This window comes from Schistocerca nitens, chromosome 1 (assembly GCF_023898315.1).
Source record: "Schistocerca nitens isolate TAMUIC-IGC-003100 chromosome 1, iqSchNite1.1, whole genome shotgun sequence".
NCBI lineage: Eukaryota > Metazoa > Arthropoda > Insecta > Orthoptera > Acrididae > Schistocerca > Schistocerca nitens.
Genome location: NC_064614.1, coordinates 682,936,249 through 682,958,990, shown reverse-complemented (window position 1 = coordinate 682,958,990; position 22,742 = coordinate 682,936,249). Strand labels below are relative to the sequence as shown.

Genomic DNA, 22,742 nt, shown 5'->3' with positions numbered 1-22,742 from the left:
GTCATGAATGTACTAGAGTTACGAAAAGCATAGTATGAATTACGTAACATTCTTTCACCCCCTTTACTGGCGACTGCGTTGCTTATTCATTCGTTATCTGTACACAAGCAACACACTCACTGCGATATCTTGAACAGTGCTGAAATTACGACCGTTTTAAATTACACCCAATTTCGTGACGATTCGTAGCTGGCGCGTGCCGCATGCACGTGAGAGTGCGGACAAAATTTATAGCGATCGCACGATGTGAGTTACTAATAACTGGTGGGACAGTTATAAAAGCCTTGTCTCGTAGCAGGACTGGCTGTCGGCTCCTCCGCAGAAGTGTTTGCTCAGATCGCCGCGAGGATGCGCCTAGGCAGGCTGTAGACGGCCGCGGCACCAGCAGCCACTACTGAATTCGCAGTCGCTGGCGCGTAGTCGGCAGTTCAGGAGTGGCATGGAGGAGGACAGTGCTATAGTCATGAGGTGGGTGACCCAGATATTTAAGTGTACCAAACACGTTTACACATAAAGGTGCTTCGATGCAAGAAATGTTCTGCGAGCTGCAATGCGCAAGCTAAAGATCGTATGCGGCATTTGTCACCAGTTCTGTGCCCTATAAATGCGAGAGATCCGTTTGGGAAACGTAGCACTCGTTTTGAAACTTAGTTAATATGCTGGCAGAAAGAGATTTTCACTCTGCAGCGGAGTGTGCGCTGATATGAAACTTCTTGGCAGATTAAAACTGTGTACCGGACCGAGACTCGAACTCGGGACCTTTGCCTTTCGCGGACAAAGGTCCCGAGTTCGAGTCTCGGTCCGGCACACAGTTTTAATCTGCCAGGAAGTTTTCATAGTTAATGGCTCTGAGCACTATGGGACTTAACAGCTGTGGTCATCAGTCCCCTAGAACTTAGAACTACTTAAACCTAACTAACCTAAGGACATCACACACATCCATGCCCGAGGCAGGATTCGAACCTGCGACCGTAGCAGTCGCGCGGTTCCGGATTGCGCGCCTAGAACCGCGAGACTACCGCGGCCGGCTTTCATAGTTAACATGCTGTTTGACAAGGAGTGTGAGACTCAGTAAGAACAAAGGTTTTCCATCTCCAAGCGATCTTACAGGTCGGTGTGAATTGAATTTTCAGAGACGTCTAATTCTCGTACTCAGTTTCGGTAGATGAGATTGCTATACCTTATTAACATATTTCACAAATACCTACTTGATGTCGAACAAAATGTTTTGCCGCTAACTCTGCACCGGTGGTTTGACTGCTTATCCACTAATATCAGAGACGGGCTATTTAGGTATAATCCTGTTGACTAATGATAGCTAGGTCAATATTGACGCGAAATCCGGTCTGTATGAAATCACCCTCAGTACTTCCCGAAATACACTGGTGGACAACAAAAATGCCGCATCATCCAAGAATCAGCAAAAAAAAAAAAAAAAAAAAAAATCACATTGCTGATCCAACTCTCCGCCGCCGCAATCCGCCAAAAAATAAAGGAGAATCGTCTTTGCGATCCAAGCTATAACCGTATTCTACACGTGAAAAAGCAAAATCAAATTGTCGTTTGAAGTATCTCTGAGGTTTTGCGTTGCAGATGGCTTCAATAAGATCCTCTGTTTCGTTGATGATATCTCTTGATGATCCAGCTTGTGAGTAAATCCATCACATGCGTTTTCAGTCAAGAAACAATCAAGAACGCTCTTGATCGGCAGAAAGATGGAAGAAGTGATGAAAAGGGCTGGGTATACCATGCAACAGGTGACAGGGCACTTTTGTGGAGCTGTACTAATTGCATGCGTTTTTTAATTTCGTTTTTATCTGTTATTTTATGGGCTCGCTACACAGGAACGCGGAACGGGCCAATAATTTTCCAGCTCTTCAGCCAAGTGATTTTGAAAACAGAGCATAAAGATGATTGCCATTTCACGATTTAATTTAAATGAGACGATTCTTTGATCATTTACATTAAAAGTAATAAAGAAACTTACATTGTTTACTGAAGAAGAAAAATATTGTGGTTATGTTGTTAGGGAGTTGCACAAGAGGGTAAATATTTGGGTAGTAAATGGGTGGGATAATGGGTTATAGGAAGACGTTTATTCAGCAATGTCCGAGTGGTCTGTAGGGAGTATTATGTGGAGGTTTCACATGGGGAGGGAAAGACGGAAATGAATGGAATAGCTTTGTCCACTCCAGCTGCTCAGACATTGCATCTGTTGATGCGAAAATCTGCTACGTGTATTAATTTGACTAGCCTACGATATCCCTAAGTCCACAGCTCCACTTTGCCTACCATTCGTTTACTAAGACGTCAAAAAATGCAGATATATTGTCATTCATTCATCGTCATGTGTTAGTAAATGTAAACCAAGATTATCGAATCTTTTCAGATGAAGTAACACAGTGGCAACTTGTGATCAATAGCTGTACTCAAGCGGTTGTTTAACCTTATCCGTGGCCGTTCAGGGTCATATCCAAGAAGCATGTCAGACCATTACAGTAGACAAATAGTGGGGTTGACTGTCGCGTATTGCCGGCTGGAGTGGCCGAGCGGTTCTAGGCGCTACTGTCTGGAGCCGCGCGACCGCTACGGCCGCAGGTTAGAATCCTGCCTCGGGCATGGATGTGTGTGTCCTTAGGTTAGTTAGGTTTAAGTAGTTCTAAGTTCTAGGGGACTGATGGCCTCAGATGTTAAGTCCCATAGTGCTCAGAGCCATTTGAACCATTTTGAACTGTCGCTTATTGCAAATACTTCGGACATAGAGTACCATTCAGGTGGTGCCGTAGTTGACAAATTCATTTCATTCCTTTAACATATTAATGCCGTTATACTGTATTTTATCTCACACTCTCATCGACAAACGTTGTTCAGACGTGTAACTAATTATGAGTGCGTCACTCAGAAATGTTCTACGATGTCCCCCGACACTCATTTTCAATGAGCCCTAGATTTTAATCGATGCGGATACACGTAACTCCTCAAAACACGTTAGTACTGAATCTATTACGTCATGTTTGTAATCTGTTTGCTTCATAAAATACCGGTTCTGTATCAGTGACAAAATCGGATGGCACGAAATTTCGTTTTTGTGTTGCTTTTAATTCCGTGTAGCAACAGTCGCACTTTCAAACACTAGTCCGTTGTTTCTTCCTGAGGTATTTTCAGCTTCCGTTGCAGAATGTCTACTCTCTAGGATTTTTACACTTCCCATTCATCTCATATAAGAAATGTATTGGGAATATACAGAGCGATAAACAAACAAGAGCTTTTGAAATGTGTACTGGTACGTGTTATTCATAAGGTCTTGCCTTTCTGCCCATTTGATCGCCTGCTGCCTTCACTACTTCATCTCACCAAACTACCCATTCATCTTTTATAGTATTACTCCCCCCCCCCCTCCATCTATCCGTTACCTACAACTCCCTTTGAAACTCTCATAATCCTACCTTTCTATGAAATTATCCAGGCCCTATCTCTCGGATTTTCCGCAAGTTTTTTAGTTTTAATCTGTTGTTCATAACCAATAAATTGTGGTCAGAATCCACATTTGATTCTGACGTCTCTCTTCCACGTGTGCAATATTCTTTCGTGATTCTAATCTTATATTCATCTTATAAGTTACGTAAACATGAATGGTTACCGGTAGTGGGCAGACAGGGATCCTAATCCATTCATCAACGACCTTTATACAACTGTAATTTGACAAGGCGGCATCTTTTCCATTAAGCGGCGTCATAGGACTTTCCTTTTGAGAATTGGGAGGATATTGCACTATTACTTTGTATCGAAATGATGAGATGCTACAGTCTCCTGTTGCATCTGCATGCCACAATTTTCAGCGAACTTCGCCACGTCTGCTTTCAACGAGATGATGCGAAGTCGCAAGTACAAAACTATCAACTACAACTGTGCGAGAATATTTTTCAGTAACAGTGTCGCCTCACATTTCGGTGATATTTCTCCAGGCTCACCAGATTTGTCTACATATTAATTTATCTTGTGTGGTTGCCTGTTTTTGTATCTATTAGGTATTAGAAACTAAGTTCATACAATCAGTCAGATTGTTTCCGACTGTTAGTCTATTGACTAATTCTTAAAGCTGCTAACACATAAATGCGTGATTGCTAACGCTCGACTTTCCTTGGTCTGCCTTTTCATTATAGTAAATGTTGCCTTGTGCTTTCACTCACAGAAGTACCACATTCTTTCCTATAGCTTCCAGTCCCCATGCGACTCTCAACATACCCCATCTATAAGGGTTATGACTGCGCTAGAAGTGTACTTTTTTGCAGGGATAATGCTGATCAAGAAACCGACTAAACCGCAGTAGTATCGTCTGGCGCTTCTTCCTGCGTATCTTAAGTTCTCCAACACTGCTACCTATGATGTTATTGTCACTGCCGATGACTGTTTGTATAATCCAGTCCTTTTGTGCGAACATTAGAGTTCGCTTCGTCAAATATTGACCCGCAGTGAATAATAATCCCATTGTTCTGAGGCTGCTCAAGAGCTCATGTAGTATACAATTGTTTTGGTTGTCAGAAGTTGCTCCGTTATACAGAAGTTGTCTTATCTTTCAAGTTCGCACATTTTGTCCACAACTTTGGCCTGATAATACTACAGGTGATTGAGATATCGACAACTAGTTTAAATAAATATATTTGTTATCGATGGAAATCACTTCTTTACGGAATGGTGGGTCGATATGAGTCGTATATTGCGGATTGCTTAAATGAAGGAATGGTTAGTCACTTGGTCATATTTTAAGTGTAGATGATAGGCTGATGCTGCGCAAATATAACGACAGTTCTGGAAAGCGTCAAATTCATGGCTCCAGGGGGTATTCGTAGCGCTTTATTTCGCATTCTATTAATTTGGGCGAATAGTGTTTGTAACGTCCACTCGTAGCATAGATACCCAAAACCAATATATGGTCTGGCAGCGCTCTGTACATTTTAGTTAATGTGGTGCACAGTCAAATTCTATTTCAAGTAGGTCACTTCACGAAGAATATTGATTCCTGTTCCAGTCTTTTCTACGATTTCTTTTATGCGCCTGATCCACTTACGTTCATTGTCTATTAATATTCCCCAGTATTTTTACTGCCAGTTTGTACATCCCTACGTTAACGTCTTGGCACATTCCTGTTCAATAATGTGTGAAGTAGATTAAGGGAACTGATTTGTCTACTGCAACCTTAAGAGCTTTTGCAGGCATCCATCTGTGTAGTCGACTGAGTGCTAATGTTGTCTTTCTCCACAACTAAGTCAAGATTGCAGTACAAATTAAAATACCAAATTCATTACGAAATTGGTGGTATTCCAGCCGGGACAATTCAACGAGTAATTGTGGACCTCAACGACAAAAAGGACACCTTTACTTCACGTAGTTTTTGGTGATTTAGATTTCTATCTCTTAAAAAGCAAGTAATAGGTATTGAGTTTCTTGCAATGAAATATTTTTGCTATAGTTGTGATGTTTATTTTGATTTATTCAAAAGATTTCTTTTATTTATATACTGTAAAATTTTAAAGGCTAGTGCTTCTCCAGATCACACACGATAACAGAATGCCATAAGATCAGGTGGCATTCTTGTTAGAAGTCAATTACATTCCAAAGTAAACAACTTGACGTGCTGTTATAAAATGTGACAGTCCTGACTTGTTCGCTTTTAGCGGTTCTCTTCGTATTGTAGAGAGCCTGCATAACTTCAACCTTGAACTGACTATCACTTTGTGTCAGCGACAGCATAATGCTTCTCTTTTTGTAAAATTTAACCTCCAAATTCCATCGCAATTAAAAAAATGTAAAGGTCGGTTTCCTTCCGCGTCCTTGTTCCATCCAGGGGCACAATCTTACTGAAGGGATCAGCCTGCAATTCGCATTGTGTGATTTTGATTACTGATGTATAATTACAAACCTGGTGACAAAATTAGGGTTTGAACCAACATTTCGCATTAACTCCTGCATTTTTTTCCAATAGCTTAGGAGAAAATGCAAGTGAATGGAATTAAAAAGACAGCAATTCAACTTGTAAACAAAGATAGCTTTTAAAGACTTTGTGAAAGCGTTATTTAAGTAAACTGAAAATCTGGACAATAATGAAAAGCAGTGGGTATCTATTTTAGCAAGTTTATAAAAACTTCAAAAGCCTATACAAGGATCACAATATTTGCAGGTAAAACAAATATTAGTGAAATATTAATAAACACAAGAGTTACACAAGGGTGTCCAATATCTACCTTGATGACATTATCCGAAATTGGAAGCAACCTTTACACAAACGTAACAAAATATCAAGAGACTGCACTTCTTATACACTGAAGCGCCAAATAAACTGATATAGGCATGCGTATTCAAAAACAGAGATATGCAAACAGGCAGAATACGGCGCCGCGGTCGGCAACGTCTGTATAAAACAAGCGTCTGGCGCAGCTATTAGATCGGTTTCTGCTGCTGCAATGGCACGTTATCAGGATTTAAATGAGTTTGAATGAGGTGATAGTTGGCGCACGAGCGATGGGACGAAGCATCTCCGATGTAGCGATGAAGTGGGGAGGTTCCCGTAGACCATTTCATGAGTGTACTGTGAACATCAGAAATCAAGTAAAACATCAAATCTCTGACTTTACTGCGCCCAGAAAAAGATCCTGCAATAACGGGACCAACGACGGCTAAAGAGAATTGTTCAGCGTGACAGAAGTGCAACCCTTCCACAAATTGCTCCAGATTTCAATGCTCGGCCATCAACAAGTGTCAGCGTGCGAACGAAACATCATCGATATGGGCTTTCGTAGCCGAAGGTCCACTCGTGTACCTTTGATGACTGCATGACACAAAGCTTTACGCCTCGCCTGGGCCCATCAACACTGACATTGGACTATTGATGACTGGAAACATGATGCCAGCTCCGAATTTTATCGAGCGGATCGACGTGTACGAGTATGGAGACAATCTCATGAATCCATGGACCCTGCATGTCAGAAGAGGATTGTTCAAGCTGGTGGAGGCTCTTTAATGGTGCAGGGCGTGGGCAGATGGAGTTATATGGGACCTCTGAGCCTGTCTGATCACCTGCATCCATTCATGTCCACTGTGCTTTCCGACACACGTGTGCAATTTCAGCAGGACAATGCGACAGCCCACACGTCCAGAACTGCTAGAGACTGGCTTATTTTCAACATGCATCTGTAAAACAAAGAGGCAACGAAGAGGTTGAAAACAAATGGTATCGAATACGAGCTCGAATATGGTTTTATCCCGAAATACGAGACTGTGGGCGAAACTATAGAACGTAAGCTAGTCTATAGGACACACTGCATGAAGCAAAATGTTTCAGTGCTCTTAGCATTCTGTCTGAGGCGACCTGAAGATCGTCAATTATTTATAACTGCAGCCTCGTGATTGCGCTATTCACAGGGTGAATGTGCCAGTGAGCATATACACAGCAGGATGATGTTCCATTAAATGGTTCACGCAGAATTACAACTTGATGTTTGTAAGCTATGCCCAACTACATGTGTCCTTAGATGGCTGGCTTACACTGAGGACGACGGTTCAATCCCGCATCTGGCCATCCTGATTTAGGTTTTCCGTGATTCCCCTAAATCACTCCAGGCAAATGCCGGTATGGTTCCTGTGAAAGGGCACGGCCGACTTCCTTCCCCGTCCTTCCCTAATCCGATGAGACCGATGACCTCGCTGTTTGGTCTCTTCCCCCAAACAATCCAATCCAATTACATTGAGGTGATATAAGTCATAGGATAGCGATATGCACACACACAGGTGGCTGTAGTATCGCGTACACAAGGTATAGAGGTAAAATGCACTTGCAAAGCTGTCATTTGTACTCAGGTGACTCATGTGAAAAGGTTTCCTATGTGATTATGGCAGCACGACGAGAGTTAAAAGAGGTTGAATGCGAACTGGTAATTGGAACTAGAAGCTTGGGACAATCCATTTCGGAAATCGTTAGAGAATTCAGTACTTTGAGAATCACAATGTCAAGAGTGTGCAGAGAATACCAAATTTCAGGCATTATCTCTCACGACGGACAATGCAGTGGCCGACAGCATTCACTTAACGACCGAGAGCAGCGGCGTTTGCATAGAGTTGGCAGTGCTACCACACAATTAATACTTTGTGAAATAACTCCAAAAATCAATGTGGGACGTACGACGTATCAGTTACGACAGCGCGGCGAAATCTGGCGTTAATGACTATGGCCGCACACGACCGACGCGAGTGCTTTTGCTAACAGCACGACATCGCCTGCAGCGCCTCTCCTGGTCCCGTGATCATATCGGTTGGACCCTAGAGGACTGGAAAACCATGGCCTGGTCAGATGAGTTCCGATTTCAGTTGGTTCGAGCTGATGGAAGAGTTCGTGTGTGGTGCAGATTCTACGAAGCCATGGACCTCCAAGTTGTCAACAAGGTACTGTGCAAGTTGGTAGTGGCTCCATAATGGGTCCTCTTATCCAACAGAACCGATCATTTCCTGGAAAGCCATTCGTGGACTTCATGTTCCCAAACAATGATGGAATTCTTATGGACGAAATGCGCCATGTCAGCGCATCACAGTTGTTCGCAATTAGTTTGGAGAACATTCTGGACGATTCGAGCGAATGATTTGACCACCCAGATCGGGCGACTTGAAACCGATGGAACATTTGTGGGACATAATCAAGAGGTCACTTCGTGCACAAAATCCTGCACCAGAAGCACTTACGCAATTATAGACGGCTATAGATGCAGCATGGCTCAATATTTCTTCAGAGCACTTCCAACGAATTGCTGAGTCCATGCCACGTCGAGTTGCTGCACTACGCCAGGCATAAGTAGGTCCGCCGCAATATTAGAAGGTATTCCATGACTCTTGTCACCTCACTGTATTCAAAGTTTAACACTGTGGATCATTATGAATGAACAAATGCAGACAACTAATAGGCACGTACTTTTTGTTTTACAAGAATTTCGAAGGGCACGTATTCTTTAACTGCCTAATCATCATAGACGAGAGCATGGTGTATCACTGTGACACCGAACAAAGGAGGAAATCAAGCAACGGAAACTTGTGGTTCAATACCGCCGAAAAAGATGAAAACCCAACTATAATCGAAAAAGGTTATACTGAGTGTTTTTTGGGCTTGCCATGATGTGCTGCTAGCAGTTTAAGCCCATGAGGATCAAAGTGCCTTAGGAACGTACTACCAAAGTCATCTGACTGGGTTACAAGAAGCGCCTCGAGAATCTGTCCAAGAGGGTTGTTTTGCTCCACGACATAGGCCCAGCTCATTATGTGCAGGATGAATCGTACAAGGTGCTTCTATGGGCTATCAAATTTTGCGTCACCCCTGTATTCTCTTGACATGGTACACAAATTCATCCAGTTTCTTTGAATGAAGAAACCTTTGCTTGGCAGACATTTCCATAATGGCGACTAAGTGATTTTCAGGATGGAACGCTTCCTGAAGAGCCTCAATGCAGGCTTCTACAACCATGATCTCCGTCAAGTCATGCACCGCTGGAAGAAATTAAAGGTGGATATGTAGAGGAACACTCCCAATCTCAGCAAGTTTCAAGGTCATAGCTTCATTTTTCGAGGCCAAACTTCATGATTACCTCTCGTAAGGATGCGTTGAAGCGTTTCAGAAGTTCTATGTTGACAATATATTACATATAGTCATATGAGTAAGAAGACGCTTTGTATTAATTTTTATAAATTTTTGAGAATACTGACAAGAGCAAAATTGGATTAAAATTTGATGGTACTTCTTCATCTCCTTACTAATACAGAGGATTAACACCAATATGTTTCAGTCAACCATAAAACGTATCAGGTTAGACTGGTTACACAAACAACAATTTTTTTCTAATGGAACAAGACGTTCGTCAAAAGCAGATCAGATAAGAATCGACACAACGTGGTAGGTGCTAAGACTGGAACCAGCTGATTGTAAAATGGTGTATACACACACCGCTTGACCTTGTACAAATACACTGCAGAACTGTCCAAATTAGCATTGGATCAAGGCAGTTAGGCAGATGCAATATTTATCAATTTCTGAAAAGCATTTGATTCAGTACCACAATTACAAATGTCAAAAGTACGATCATACTAGGTATCAAGCAAAATTTGTTACTGGATTGAGGACTTTTTTTTTTCATTTTTGTAGCAAGGACACAACAAGTTATCTTGGGTGGAGAGCCATCGACAAAAGTAGAAGTACGCTGGCTGTTCATAAAATGAGGTCCAATCGGGCGAGCCGGCCGAAGTGGCCGTGCGGTTAAAGGCGCTGCAGTCTGGAACCGCAAGACCGCTACGGTCGCAGGTTCGAATCCTGCCTCGGGCATGGACGTTTGTGATGTCCTTAGGTTAGTTAGGTTTAACTAGTTCTAAGTTCTAGGGGACTAATGACCTCAGCAGTTGAGTCCCATAGTGCTCAGAGCCATTTGAACCATTTTCCAATCGGGCGAAATGGAAACCACAGTGAAAATCCGATGAAGCTTCGCACAGTTGTGGTGGACAGTGTCTCTAGTATGCCCATCGATAGCGCCACGTCGCTCTTTTCAGTTCTGAGCGCACAGTCAGCTGGTAAAGAAGCGTAGCAAATAGTGTCTTCCGCCAAGTATGAGGGGTTGGTGAGAGATTTCGCCTGATGTCATGCAGCTCACATAAAATAAAGCACTCCGTCTTCAGGCCACGAGTGGCCTACCAGGACCATCCGACCGCCGTGTCATACTCAGAGGACGATGCAGATAGGAGAGGCGTGTGGTCAGCACACCGCTCTCCCGGTCGTTATGATGGTTTTCTTTGACAGGAGCCGCTGCTATTCGGTCGAGTAGCTCCTCAATTGGCATCACGAGGCTGAGTGCACCCCGAAAAATGGCAACAGCGCATGGCGGCTGGATGGTCACCGCTCCAAGTGCCGGCCACGCCCAACAGCGCTTAACTTCAGTGATCTCACGGGAACCGGTGTATCCACTGCGGCAAGGCCGTTGCCCTCACATAAAATAACTGTCACGCATTTCCTTCTTCATGACAGTTCTCGGCCGCAATTTGCAGTGCCAATGAAGATACTCCTGCAGCGTTTTCGATGGGAAGTGTCTGATCACACACGAAACGGTCCGTAATTGGCTCCCTCTGAGTTTCATCTTTGCTTACATGAACTGCTGGCTATGAAGACAACATTTTGGCACAGACAACGAGATGTAGACCATCGTAGAGAATTGGCGAAAGTACAAGCAGTTGCCTTCTATGATGAGAGTACTGGAACGTTGGTTAAATGCTATGACAAATGTCTAACTTGGAACAATGACTATGAAGACAAGCAGATGGAAGGTGTAGCTAACTGTTGCAAATAAAACATTTTTGGATTTCATGGTGGTTTCCATTTCACGACCGGTCGGATCTTACTTTCCGAATAGCCTTCGTAACTTTATATGTGCTCCGTGGAAGCCTGTTGGCACCCTTGCTGTAACATGGTTGTTAATGACTTTTTCGACAATATTAATAGTAACATCAGATTTTTTGCAGGTGATGCAGTTGTCTATAAGAAGTTCTATATGCAAAAACCTGCAGAATTATTCCGTCAGATCTTAATGAAATTTCCAAGTGGTGCGAAGACTGGCAACTTACTTTAAATGTTCAGAAACATAAAATTAAGCACTTCACACAACGAAAAAACTTAGGGATCTATCCTTTGACTATAACATCAGTGGGTCACAGTGGGAAGCTGATACAAATACCTGGGTCTAATACTTTGCAGGGGTTTGGAATGAAACGATAGCATGGGCTCAGTCGTAGGTCAAGCAGTTGGCAGAAATGTAATCAGACTACAAAGGAGGATGCTTACAAGTCATTCGTGTGACACATCCTACAGCAACGCTCAAAAGTGTGGGACACATACCAAATAGGACTAACAGGGGATACTGAACGTATAAAGAGAATGGCAGCACGAATGGTCACAGGTTTGTTTGATCCGTTGAAGAGTGTATCAGAGATAAGAAACTGAGCTGGCAGACTCAAAGTACGTTTTATCGGGATTGTTTACGTTTATCTTCAAAAGTTTCAATAACTGGCTTTAAATGATGACTCAAGGAATATACTACAACCCAGTACATATCACTCCAGTAGGGATAGTGAGGAAAAGGTTGGTTTAACTACAGCGCACACAGATACATTTAAAGATCATTCTTCCCGCGCTCCATGTGTGAATGGAAAGGGAAAAAGCCCTAATTACTAGTACAACGAGACTTTCCTCTAGCACGCACTTCACTATGGTTTGCTGAGTGTAGCTTTAGACGCAGAAATTCTTCTTAACTACGCATTGGAAACAACCTTAGCTGCGGTTAACATGACCAGAAGTGTGTTTGCTGATGGGAAACGATATTGTTCCCGTTACTGTGTCTGCATTTTTTCATATCTGCCGTCAAAATGCCCTTCACTATAGCACTACAGGGTGTTTCAAAAAGGACTTGACAACTTTAAAAACTCATATAAATTTACTGAAAGAAGGCATAGAGGTATTTTTAGTGTTATTTTGTAGGGAAACACATCCATTTTTTTACCTTAAACTAAATAAGTTGTATATGGCTTCCGTTGGTTATCCTGCACACATCACGCGGAAGTCAATTTCTACCCAAACTCGCTGTACCATTGCAGGTGTAACTAGCTCTTGCCCTAAATTCAAGTAGAGAAGCTGGCACAGGAGGTACAAACACGATATCCTTGATGAATCCCCACAAAACAAAACAAAAAATCAAGTGGTGTCAGGTCTGGAGAACGTGGGGGCCATGCAATTGGCGCATCACGGCCAATCCATTGACCTGGAAAGCGGGCACTGAGAAAATCCGAGATGTCAGCCAGGTAGGGGACTGTAGCTGCTGTGTTGGGATGCAGGCTGAGTTGGCATCCCTTCGCTCCCAGCTTCAGGCAGTGTTGGCTTCGGTCACACAGCTTGAGGCTGTTGACAATGGGCATCACTTTGGGGGTCCGGATGGGGGTTTGTCGGGGACGGCCAGCTCGTCTCACGCATCCCCCGATCGGACTATGACTGTGGATGCACGGGATACTGCCCACATTGAAGCTGATCCCTCACCTGTGGTAGAGAGGGAGGTCGTCTCGAGGTGTGGCAGGGGGCGAAAGACATTCCGGAGGGCTGAACGGAAGGCCTCTCCAGTTTGTCTGACGAACCGGTTTCAGGCTCTGTCTCAGGCTGATACTGATCTTCGGCCGGACATGGCTGCTTGTCCTGTTCCAGAGGTTGCCCCTCAGTCTGCAAGATCCGGGAGGTCGCAGAGGGTGGGCTTACTGGTAGTCGGGAGCTCCAACGTCAGGCGCGTAATGGGGCCACTTAGGGATACGGCAGCAAGAGAGGGGAAGAAAACCAATGTGCACTCCGTGTGCATACCGGGGGGAGTCATTCCAGGAAAGGGTCCTTCCGGATGCCATGAAGGGTACAGGGTGCACCCATCTGCAGGTGGTCGCTCATGTCGGCACCAATGATGTGTGTCGCTATGGATCGGAGGAAATCCTCTCTGGCTTCCGGCGGCTATCTGATTTGGTGAAGACTGCCAGTCCCGCTAGCGGGATGAAAGCAGAGCTCACCATCTGCAGCATCGTCGACAGGACTGACTGCGGACCTTTGGTACAGAGCCGAGTGGAGCGTCTGAATCAGAGGCTGATACGGTTCTGAGACCGTGTGGGCTGCAGATTCCTCGACTTGCGCCATGGGGTGGTGGGGTTTCGGGTTCCGCTGAATAGGTCAGGAGTCCACTACACGCAGCAAGTGGCTACACGGGTAGCAGGGGTTGTGTGGCGTGGACTGGGCGGTTTTTTAGGTTAGATGGCCTCGTACAAGTACAGAAAGGGCAACAGCCTCATAGGGTGCGGGGCAAAGTCAGGTCATGCGGGGACCAAGCAGCAATCGGTATTGTAATTGTAAACTGTCGAAGCTGCATTGGTAAGGTACCGGAACTTCAAGCGCTGATAGAAAGCACCGAAGCTGAAATCGTTATAGGTACAGAAAGCTGGCTGAAGCCAGAGATAAATTCTGCCGAAATTTTTACAAAGGCACAGATGGTGTTTAGAAAGGATAGATTGCATGCAACCGGTGGTGGCGTGTTTGTCGCTGTTAGTAGTAGTTTATCCTAACTAACCTAAGGACAACACACACATCCATGCCCGAGGCAGGATTCGAACCTGCCGGCCGAAGTGGCCGTGCGGTTAAAGGCGCTGCAGTCTGGAACCGCAAGACCGCTACGGTCGCAGGTTCGAATCTTGCCTCGGGCATGGATGTTTGTGATGTCCTTCGGTTAGTTAGGTTTAAATAGTTCTAAGTTCTAGGGGACTAATGACCTCAGCAGTTGAGTCCGATAGTGCTCAGAGCCATTTTAACCATTTTTGATTCGAACCTGCGACCGTAGCGGTCGCGCGGTTCCAGACTGTAGGCCCGAACCGCTCGGCCACCAGCGGCCGGCCCCTGTAGTGAAGTAGAAGTGGATAGTTCCTGTGAATTATTATGGGTGGAGGTTACACTCAACAACCGAGCTAGGTTAACAGTAGGCTCCTTTTACCGACCTCCCGACTCAGCAGCATTAGTCTCAGAACAACTGAGAGAAAATTTGGAATACATTTCACATAAATTTTCTCAGCATGTTATAGTCTTAGGTGAAGATTTCAATTTACCAGATATAGACTGGGACACTCAGATGTTTAGGACGGGTGGTAGGGACAGAGCATCAAGTGACATTATACTGAGTGCACTATCCGAAAATTACCTCGAGCAATTAAACAGAGAACCGACTCGTGGAGATAACATCTTGGACCTACTGATAACAAACAGACCCTAACTTTCGGCCTCTGTAAGTGCAGAACAGGGAATCAGTGATCATAAGGCCGTTGCAGCATCCCTGAATATGGAAGTTAATAGGAATACAGAAAAAAGGAGGAAGGTTTATCTGTTTAGCAAGAGTAAAAGAAGGCAGATTTCAGACTACCTAACAGATCAAAACGAAAATTTCTGTTCCGACACTGACAATGTTGAGTGTCTATGGAAAAAGTTCAAGGCAATCGTAAAATGCGTTTTAGACAGGTACGTACCGAGTAAAACTGTGAGGGACGGGAAAAGCCCACCGTGGTTCAACAACAAAGTTAGGAAACTACTGCGAAAGCAAAGAGAGCTTCACTCCAAGTTTAAACGCAGCCGAAACCTCCCAGACAAACAGAAGCTAAACGATGTCAAAGTTAGCGTAAGGAGGGCTATGCTTGAAGCGTTCAGTGTATTCGAAAGTAAAATTCTATGTACCGACTTGACAGAAAATCCTAGCAAGTTCTGGTCTTACGTTAAATCAGTAAGTGGCTCGAAACAGCATATCCAGACGCTCCGGGTTGATGATGGCATTGAAACAGAGGATGACACGCGTAAAGCTGAAATACTAAACACTTTTTTCCAAAGCTGTTTCACAGAGGAAGACCGCACTGCAGTTCCTTCTCTAAACCCTCGCACAAACGAAAAAATGGCTGACATCGAAATGAGTGTCCAAGGAATAGAAAAGCAACTGGAATCACTCAACAGAGGAAAGTCCACTGGACCTGACGGGATACCAATTCGATTCTACACAGAGTACGCGAAAGAACTTGCCCCCCTTCTAACAGCCGTGTACCGCAAGTCTCTAGAGGAACGGAAGGTTCCAAATGATTGGAAAAGAGCACAGGTAGTCCCAGTCTTCAAGAAGGGTCGTCGAGCAGATGCGCAAAACTATAGACCTATATCTCTGACGTCGATCTGTTGTAGAATTTTAGAACATGTTTTTTGCTCGAGTATCATGTCGTTTTTGGAAACCCAGAATCTACTATGTAGGAATCAACATGGATTCCGGAAACAGCGATCGTGTGAGACCCAACTCGCTTTATTTGTTAATGAGACCCAGAAAATATTAGATACAGGCTCCCAGGTAGATGCTATTTTCCTTGACTTCCGGAAGGCGTTCGATACAGTTCCGCACTGTCGCCTGATAAACAAAGTAAGAGCCTACGGAATATCAGACCAGCTGTGTGGCTGGATTGAAGAGTTTTTAGCAAACAGAACACAGCATGTTTTTATCAATGGAGAGAAGTCTACAGACGTTAAGGTAACCTCTGGCGTGCCACAGGGGAGTGTTATGGGACGATTGCTTTTCACAATATATATAAATGACCTAGTAGATAGTGTCGGAAGTTCCATGCGGCTTTTCGCGGATGATGCTGTAGTATACAGAGAAGTTGTAGCATTAGAAAATTGTAGCGAAATGCAGGAAGATCTGCAGCGGATAGGCACTTGGTGCAGGGAGTGGCAACTGACCCTTAACATAGATAAATGTAATGTATTGCGAATACATAGAAAGAAGGATCCTTTATTGTATGAGTATATGATAACGGAACAAGCACTGGTAGCAGTTACATCTGTAAAATATCTGGGAGTATGCGTGCGGAACGATTTGAAGTGGAATGATCACATAAAATTAATTGTTGGTAAGGCGGGTACCAGGTTGAGATTCATTGGGAGAGTCCTTAGAAAATGTAGTCCATCAACAAAGGAGGTGGCTTACAAAACACTCCTTCGAGCTGTACTTGAGTATTGCTCATCAGTGTGGGATCCGTACCAGATCGGGTTGACGGAGGAGATAGAGAAGATCCAAAGAAGAGCGGCGCGTTTCGTCACAGGGTTATTTGATAACCGCGATAGCGTTACGGAGATGTTTAGCAAACTCAATTGGCAGACTCTGCAAGAGAGGCGCTCTGCATCGCGGTGTAGCTTGCTGTCCAGGTTTCGAGAGGGTGCGTTTCTGGATGAGGTATCGATATATTGCTTCCCCCTACTTATACCTCCCGAGGAGATCACGAATGTAAAATTAGAGAGATTAGAGCGCGCACGGAGGCTTTCAGACAGTCGTTCTTGCCGCGAACCATACGCGACTGGAACAGAAAAGGGAGGTAATGACAGTGGCACGTAAAGTGCCCTCTGCCACACACCGTTGGGTGGCTTGCGGAGTATAAATGTAGATGTAGATGTAGTGCGGTGGTGCACCATCTTACATCAAGTAAACATTTCGTTCTTGGTCATCCTCATCGATCGGTGGTATCAAAAATTGTTGTAACATATCCAGATGCACTGTCGCACTGATGGTTCTCTCACGGGAAAGGAAGGGGCCGTACACTTTGTTCTTGCTCAATGCACAGAAAACGTCCAGTTCAGGGTTATCACGAACATGTTGCAAAGTTTGATGTGGATTTTTGCTGCCCCAAATCCTATGCATCTCGCGAACTGGAAATCCCACATATGACTGTTTGGCGTGTGTTGAGAAACCGTTTTACATTTGAAACCTTACAGATTGACGATCGTACAAGCAATATACATATACGCACAGAAGTTCTTGCAAGCAATTTTATAAGAGTCTTTTATTGCTTGTACGATCGTCAATCTATACGGTTTCAAATGCAAACGGTTCCTCAACACACGCCAAACAGTCATATGTCATATGTGGGATTTGCAGTTCGCGAGATGCACGCCGGGTCGATTTCGTAGGGCTGTTGACAAAACGTTGTCTCACTCGCTCAACGTCAGATGTGCTTGGACGACCTGATGATTTCCCTAGTCTTACCAAGCACCCTGTTGCTACAAAATATTTATGCCACTCATAAATTGTAGCCTACTAGGATGATCTTTAGCGTACTTGGTACGATAATTACGCTGAACTGTTGCCGCCGCCTTCGATTCTTCAAACCAAAACACACAGCTAGCACGCTCAGGTCCATTGAAGGCAGCCATCTAAAAACGCAACTGCCGCTAGCACTCCTACGCGGGACAAAACTTGCATTTTTCTACAAATTGACACTACACTCACACCTGTAGGTTGTATGAATTAATTTATATGGATTTTCAAAGTTGTAAAGTCCTTTTTGAAGCACGCTGTATTTCAAGAAATACGCCAGTACAAAAGCTCCTCCTTTCACCATTTGTTGTTACAGTCTGAGCAGAAGAACGTTCTGTCAGCTAGAAGAACTACGGTACGGTACATTTTGAACTAATCCAGAAGCTGTGTCCAGAGTGTCTTTCTTTCTTATTCTTGAGTATTCTCTAATTGGCAACTGGAAGGAGATTTATCAAGCAACGTAATGACTCGGGTACACATTATCACCGAGAAATAACTAACAGAATTTTGTCCTCCAAAATGTTGTTAATTATCCTCTTACTAGCAACACCGATACTTTTAAAACAGCTGCCCCTTGTTTGCACATACATTATTCCACAGTTTTTCAGTTATTACTACAGATGCAACAACTACAAAACAATTAAAAATTGCGCAAATACAGTTTGTTACGTGGTATATACATGTAGAATCACTTACAACGAACTTACTTTCACACAACGCTACCGGTAATTGCAAATCTAGAGTCGAAATATATGAACAGTTGATTACAGGAGTGACTAGTAAGGTATGTTCTTAATTCATTTATGAATTTCTGAGTGTTTCATGTTCCTACCTTATGTCTGGGGGCTGCCTGAGTCAATATACAATCCTATGCACGTCTACGCTGCCGCCAATTAACCGTCTCAAACACGAGAAAAAAAATTCCACGCTTGTAGTAATCTAAACGTAATAATCCGAATCTGCAACGCAAATTTTTCAACAATGATTCTGTTTAATTTCTCTGACATCTTTCACGAAAGTCTGTTATCTTTGATTATTCTAATGTCTCACGTCTAACTAGATCAAGTAATAATACATACTGAAAAGCTCTAATTTTTCTGTGAAGTATCTATTGTAACTGTAGATATTAATTTGTTATCAACGAATAAAATTACGCCAAAACAGAAATATAACAACAGGAATAATCTAAACGTTCGATGTTGCATCTGCTGTATTATGTCCTTTACATTCGTACGTAGTTAAATACATTTAGTCTATATACGAGTGAAACATATAATGTCGAATTATTGCTATTAATACTCATATTTTTTTCATTTTCCTTTAGATCTTTTGTTACACAAAAAAACTGAACTTCGGTAGAATAGGCCCACCGGCATCGACCGGCCGCCGTGTCATCCTCACCCACAGGCGTCACTGGATTCGGTTAACGATGGGCATAGCACACCGCTGTCGTGGTCCTATGTCAGTTTACGAGGCCGGAGCTCAATCAGGTAGCCCCTCAGTGTGCTTCACAAGGGCTGAGTGCACCCCGCCTGCCAAGAGCGCTCGGCAGACCGGATGGTCACCCATCCAAGTGCTAGCCCAGTCCGACAGCGCTCAACTTCGATGATCTGACGGGAACAGGTGTTACTAAAGGCCGTTGGCCTGTTTGGTTATAAACATCTTAAAATTTTACATCACAATAAAAAATTGTATCTTACACGCGGGATAGGACAACAGAGGTCATACGTAAATTATTGTTACATATCTAAAGTTTTGTTATGTAGTGCAGCGTGACCGTGTATATCACAAGTCATTCCAAAACTACTGCTATGCATATCTTTGAAGAATAAAGTCACTGTCATCGAAGTAAGAGAATCCTTCTACGGGCGGTAAAGTGTTATACGTGCTATCTCAGTTTTTATTTGTTCGGAGTACACGAACAGTTTCACGAATTTTCGTTCCATTATAAGTAGAGCCTCCCACAAACTACTTACTTCACTTCGTTGTATTTTAACTTCTGGGGCTGGGATCACTATGTTATATGTTCAAAGAACGTGAAACGCGTCCAAGGCGAGAGTACTCGCAATAAACTTAGGGTTACAATGGACTGACTGCGATGTCGCGTTACAATTTATCTCCTGTACATCTCTTGCACATCGATTGAAATCGATGTTTCTTTATCTGACCTTTGGGTAACCCTCATTTATCAGACTGCTTGCACCTTAATTTATTCTTTGTTTGCTTCTTTACAGAAATTCCAGATTCACAACTGTCTCTGCAGTCGTTTCTAGAAATGATGAACTTTCAGTTATCCCCGATTGTACAAATACATGTTGTGCTGTAAATGTGGTACATTTTAATCTGGATGTCCTGTGTGACGTGCGGTGCAGCACCTTACGTCAACTGCAGGTTTGGCTGGTCGCATTATCACAGAGGTTTGTTGGTCATGTCAACACGTGGAATGATCTAAACAGCCACAAATCCTGGACCCAGCAACGACCAACAGAAAGCAACGAAGAAAGTCAAGACTTAGCAGAATTAATCTTTCATTCTGCGCGGAATGTTCGCTGATGTGAAACTTTTTGACAGGTCTGCGTATGTACATAACAGATTGAGACCTGAAAAACTCTCTGGAACCATATATATAGTTTTATTTGATAGATTAAAACTGTGTGCAGCATCGGATCTAGCGGTCTGAACCTTGCTTTCCACTGGCAATGATTCCAGCGACTGAGCTGTCCAGGCACTGTTTTAAGTTATTCTACCCAGTTTCCCTAGCTCTTCCAAATATATGGCTATACAGTCACACGTATCAGCCCTTGGATATTAATTTAGCGCAAGGTATCTCAATATTTTCAACGCATATCGCAGCGCTTTCTAGAAAGTTATCTAGAATTACAACTTTACGAATATAGTACTTATTTGTGAAATGCAACTTTTCATCCTTTGACATAAGTAGCAACAACAGTTACTCGCCACTGCTGTTACTTATAAATAACTATGTAAAAACAGCACAAATAAATTTAATATTAAAGTTTAAGTCTCAAATCAAAATGTAAACAAACGGTGATATACGTAAGACGCGTGATAATTTCGGTTGAATATTGGCGGCATACGCAGTACGCTACGCTTACTCTTTAGATATTCCTGCTCTACGGTTGTTCGAAAAAAACATGGATGATCGGTATGGGACAGAGCCATATTAGGCACATCCAAGACTGCAGTACATTCGATTTTATATTAACTGTAAAGAAGATCTTTTCCTGATGTATTCCGCATTGTTCGACTCAAGATCAAAAAGAGTCTCCTGTCAGTTAGTGAAATCAGTTGTTGACAAAATCGATCTGACGAAAACCACGTACACCATCGTAACAGGAAGCGAAACTTCGATATATATTCTCACGAGCCAGAAACGTTACCTGTTTGGGTGGTCCACGACTGGTCGTCAATAAAGGCATTTACACCGCGCAGCATTTCAAAAAATATTATCTCTGTTTCTTTCCATACACCGTGCATGTGGCGACCATTGCTTTACAGGAACGAAAAAAAGATAACTTTGAATGATTTACAACACTCTGTGTGCAACAAGGCATCGTTGAAAATAGAAATATCAACTTGAAAGGGAGCATCATGACAATAATTTAGTTACAACAGGTGCGACAGCCGTAGACTTCTTGAAAGAAATATGTTTCCTGCATGCTGTTTTTCAATTCTAATTTAGTTTGATTATGTACATTTTCAGGTTGTTGTACACGTATCAGGAAAACGGAATTAAAACACAAAGTACAAAGCAACCATTGTCCCTAGTCATCAGAATTAAACCAGAATAAAAAGAACACTTACGATGTTTAATCCGTCAACGACGTATGTTTTGGGTTACACTCAAATAATTTATTGGGCAGGCCATGGTTGGCCTGGCATGCAGTAAAATAAAATAACAACTAAACACTGTGTAAGTACAGGTAAAATAGTACGGAGGCAATAGTTGGAAACATAATACTATAATTTATAAGCATTACCGCGCTTGTGTGCTATACCTATGATAATCTGCTCGGTACAAACAGTAGCACTCAGCTAAGCCATGTTTACTACTGTGACGAAGCGCCGAAATGCATGCAGCTGCCGGCCGGTGTGGCTGTGCGGTTCTAAGCGCTTCAGTTTCGAACCGCGTGACGGCTACGGTCGCAGGTTCGAATCCTGCTTCGGGCATGGATATGTGTGACGTCCTTAGGTTAGTTAGGTTTAAGTAGTTCTAAGTTCTAGGGGACTGATGACCTCAGAAGTTAAGTCCCTTAGTGCTCAGAGCCATTTTTTTGCATGCAGCTACACCTCTTCGTAAACACGTTACAAATAACTTGGGAGGCCAGGTACCTCCTGTGTGTGGTCTATGTTATCTGAGTTAAGGTGAATATTAGGAGGGGATGGAAGGATTATTTTCTCTTTATTCTATGGATACTATCGAGAAATAACAACAATTCACGGGGCCCACATCACTCAAAACTGTTTAACACTTCCTTCTCACGGTGTCCACGTCAGTATTCATTCCATACCGTATTCGGAAAGTAGGTGTTGGGCGGTATTTGGCGTACGTTTTACTCCAACATGAACTCGACCTGCCATTTGCATACACACGAACTGGCAGCCGCCCTGTCTCTCACTGTTCGACTCTCTCACTAACGATAAGGCTCTCGTCCTCTCTCTGTCTCTCTCTCTCTCTCTCTGATTTTCACTGCTCTGAGAGCAGTTTGTCTCTCCACAATTCATACAGTTCATCAGAGTTATTTCAAAGGTTTTCATAAAATTAAAGTTACTGCTTACTCCCGACCCCCCCCCCCCTCCTCCTCCCCCCCCCCCAAGATGAAGATAAACATGTAAATAGGAGATGTGTATCATAATACGAGGGCCGTTCAGAAAGTCCCCCCCTCCTCCCCCCCCCCCCCCAAGATGAAGATAAACATGTAAATAGGAGATGTGTATCATAATACGAGTATAATGAAAGTAATTCACAGTTACATTTTACATGATAGACAATATATATGAATAACAAATATACGTACAAAGTGG

At 43.3% G+C, this 22,742-nt stretch overlaps 1 protein-coding gene across 1 annotated transcript in view; it reads left to right on the top strand.

The window, feature by feature from the left end:
* Window positions 1-331: 331 nt before the first annotated feature.
* Window positions 332-22,742, top strand: part of LOC126236816 (ATP-sensitive inward rectifier potassium channel 12-like) — a 157,346-nt gene continuing 134,935 nt past the window's right edge. Inside the window, exon 1 of the mRNA XM_049946413.1 lies at window positions 332-468. Coding sequence (XP_049802370.1) covers window positions 440-468 — 29 coding nt within the window. The 5' untranslated portion in view covers window positions 332-439. The remainder of the gene's footprint in view (window positions 469-22,742) is intronic.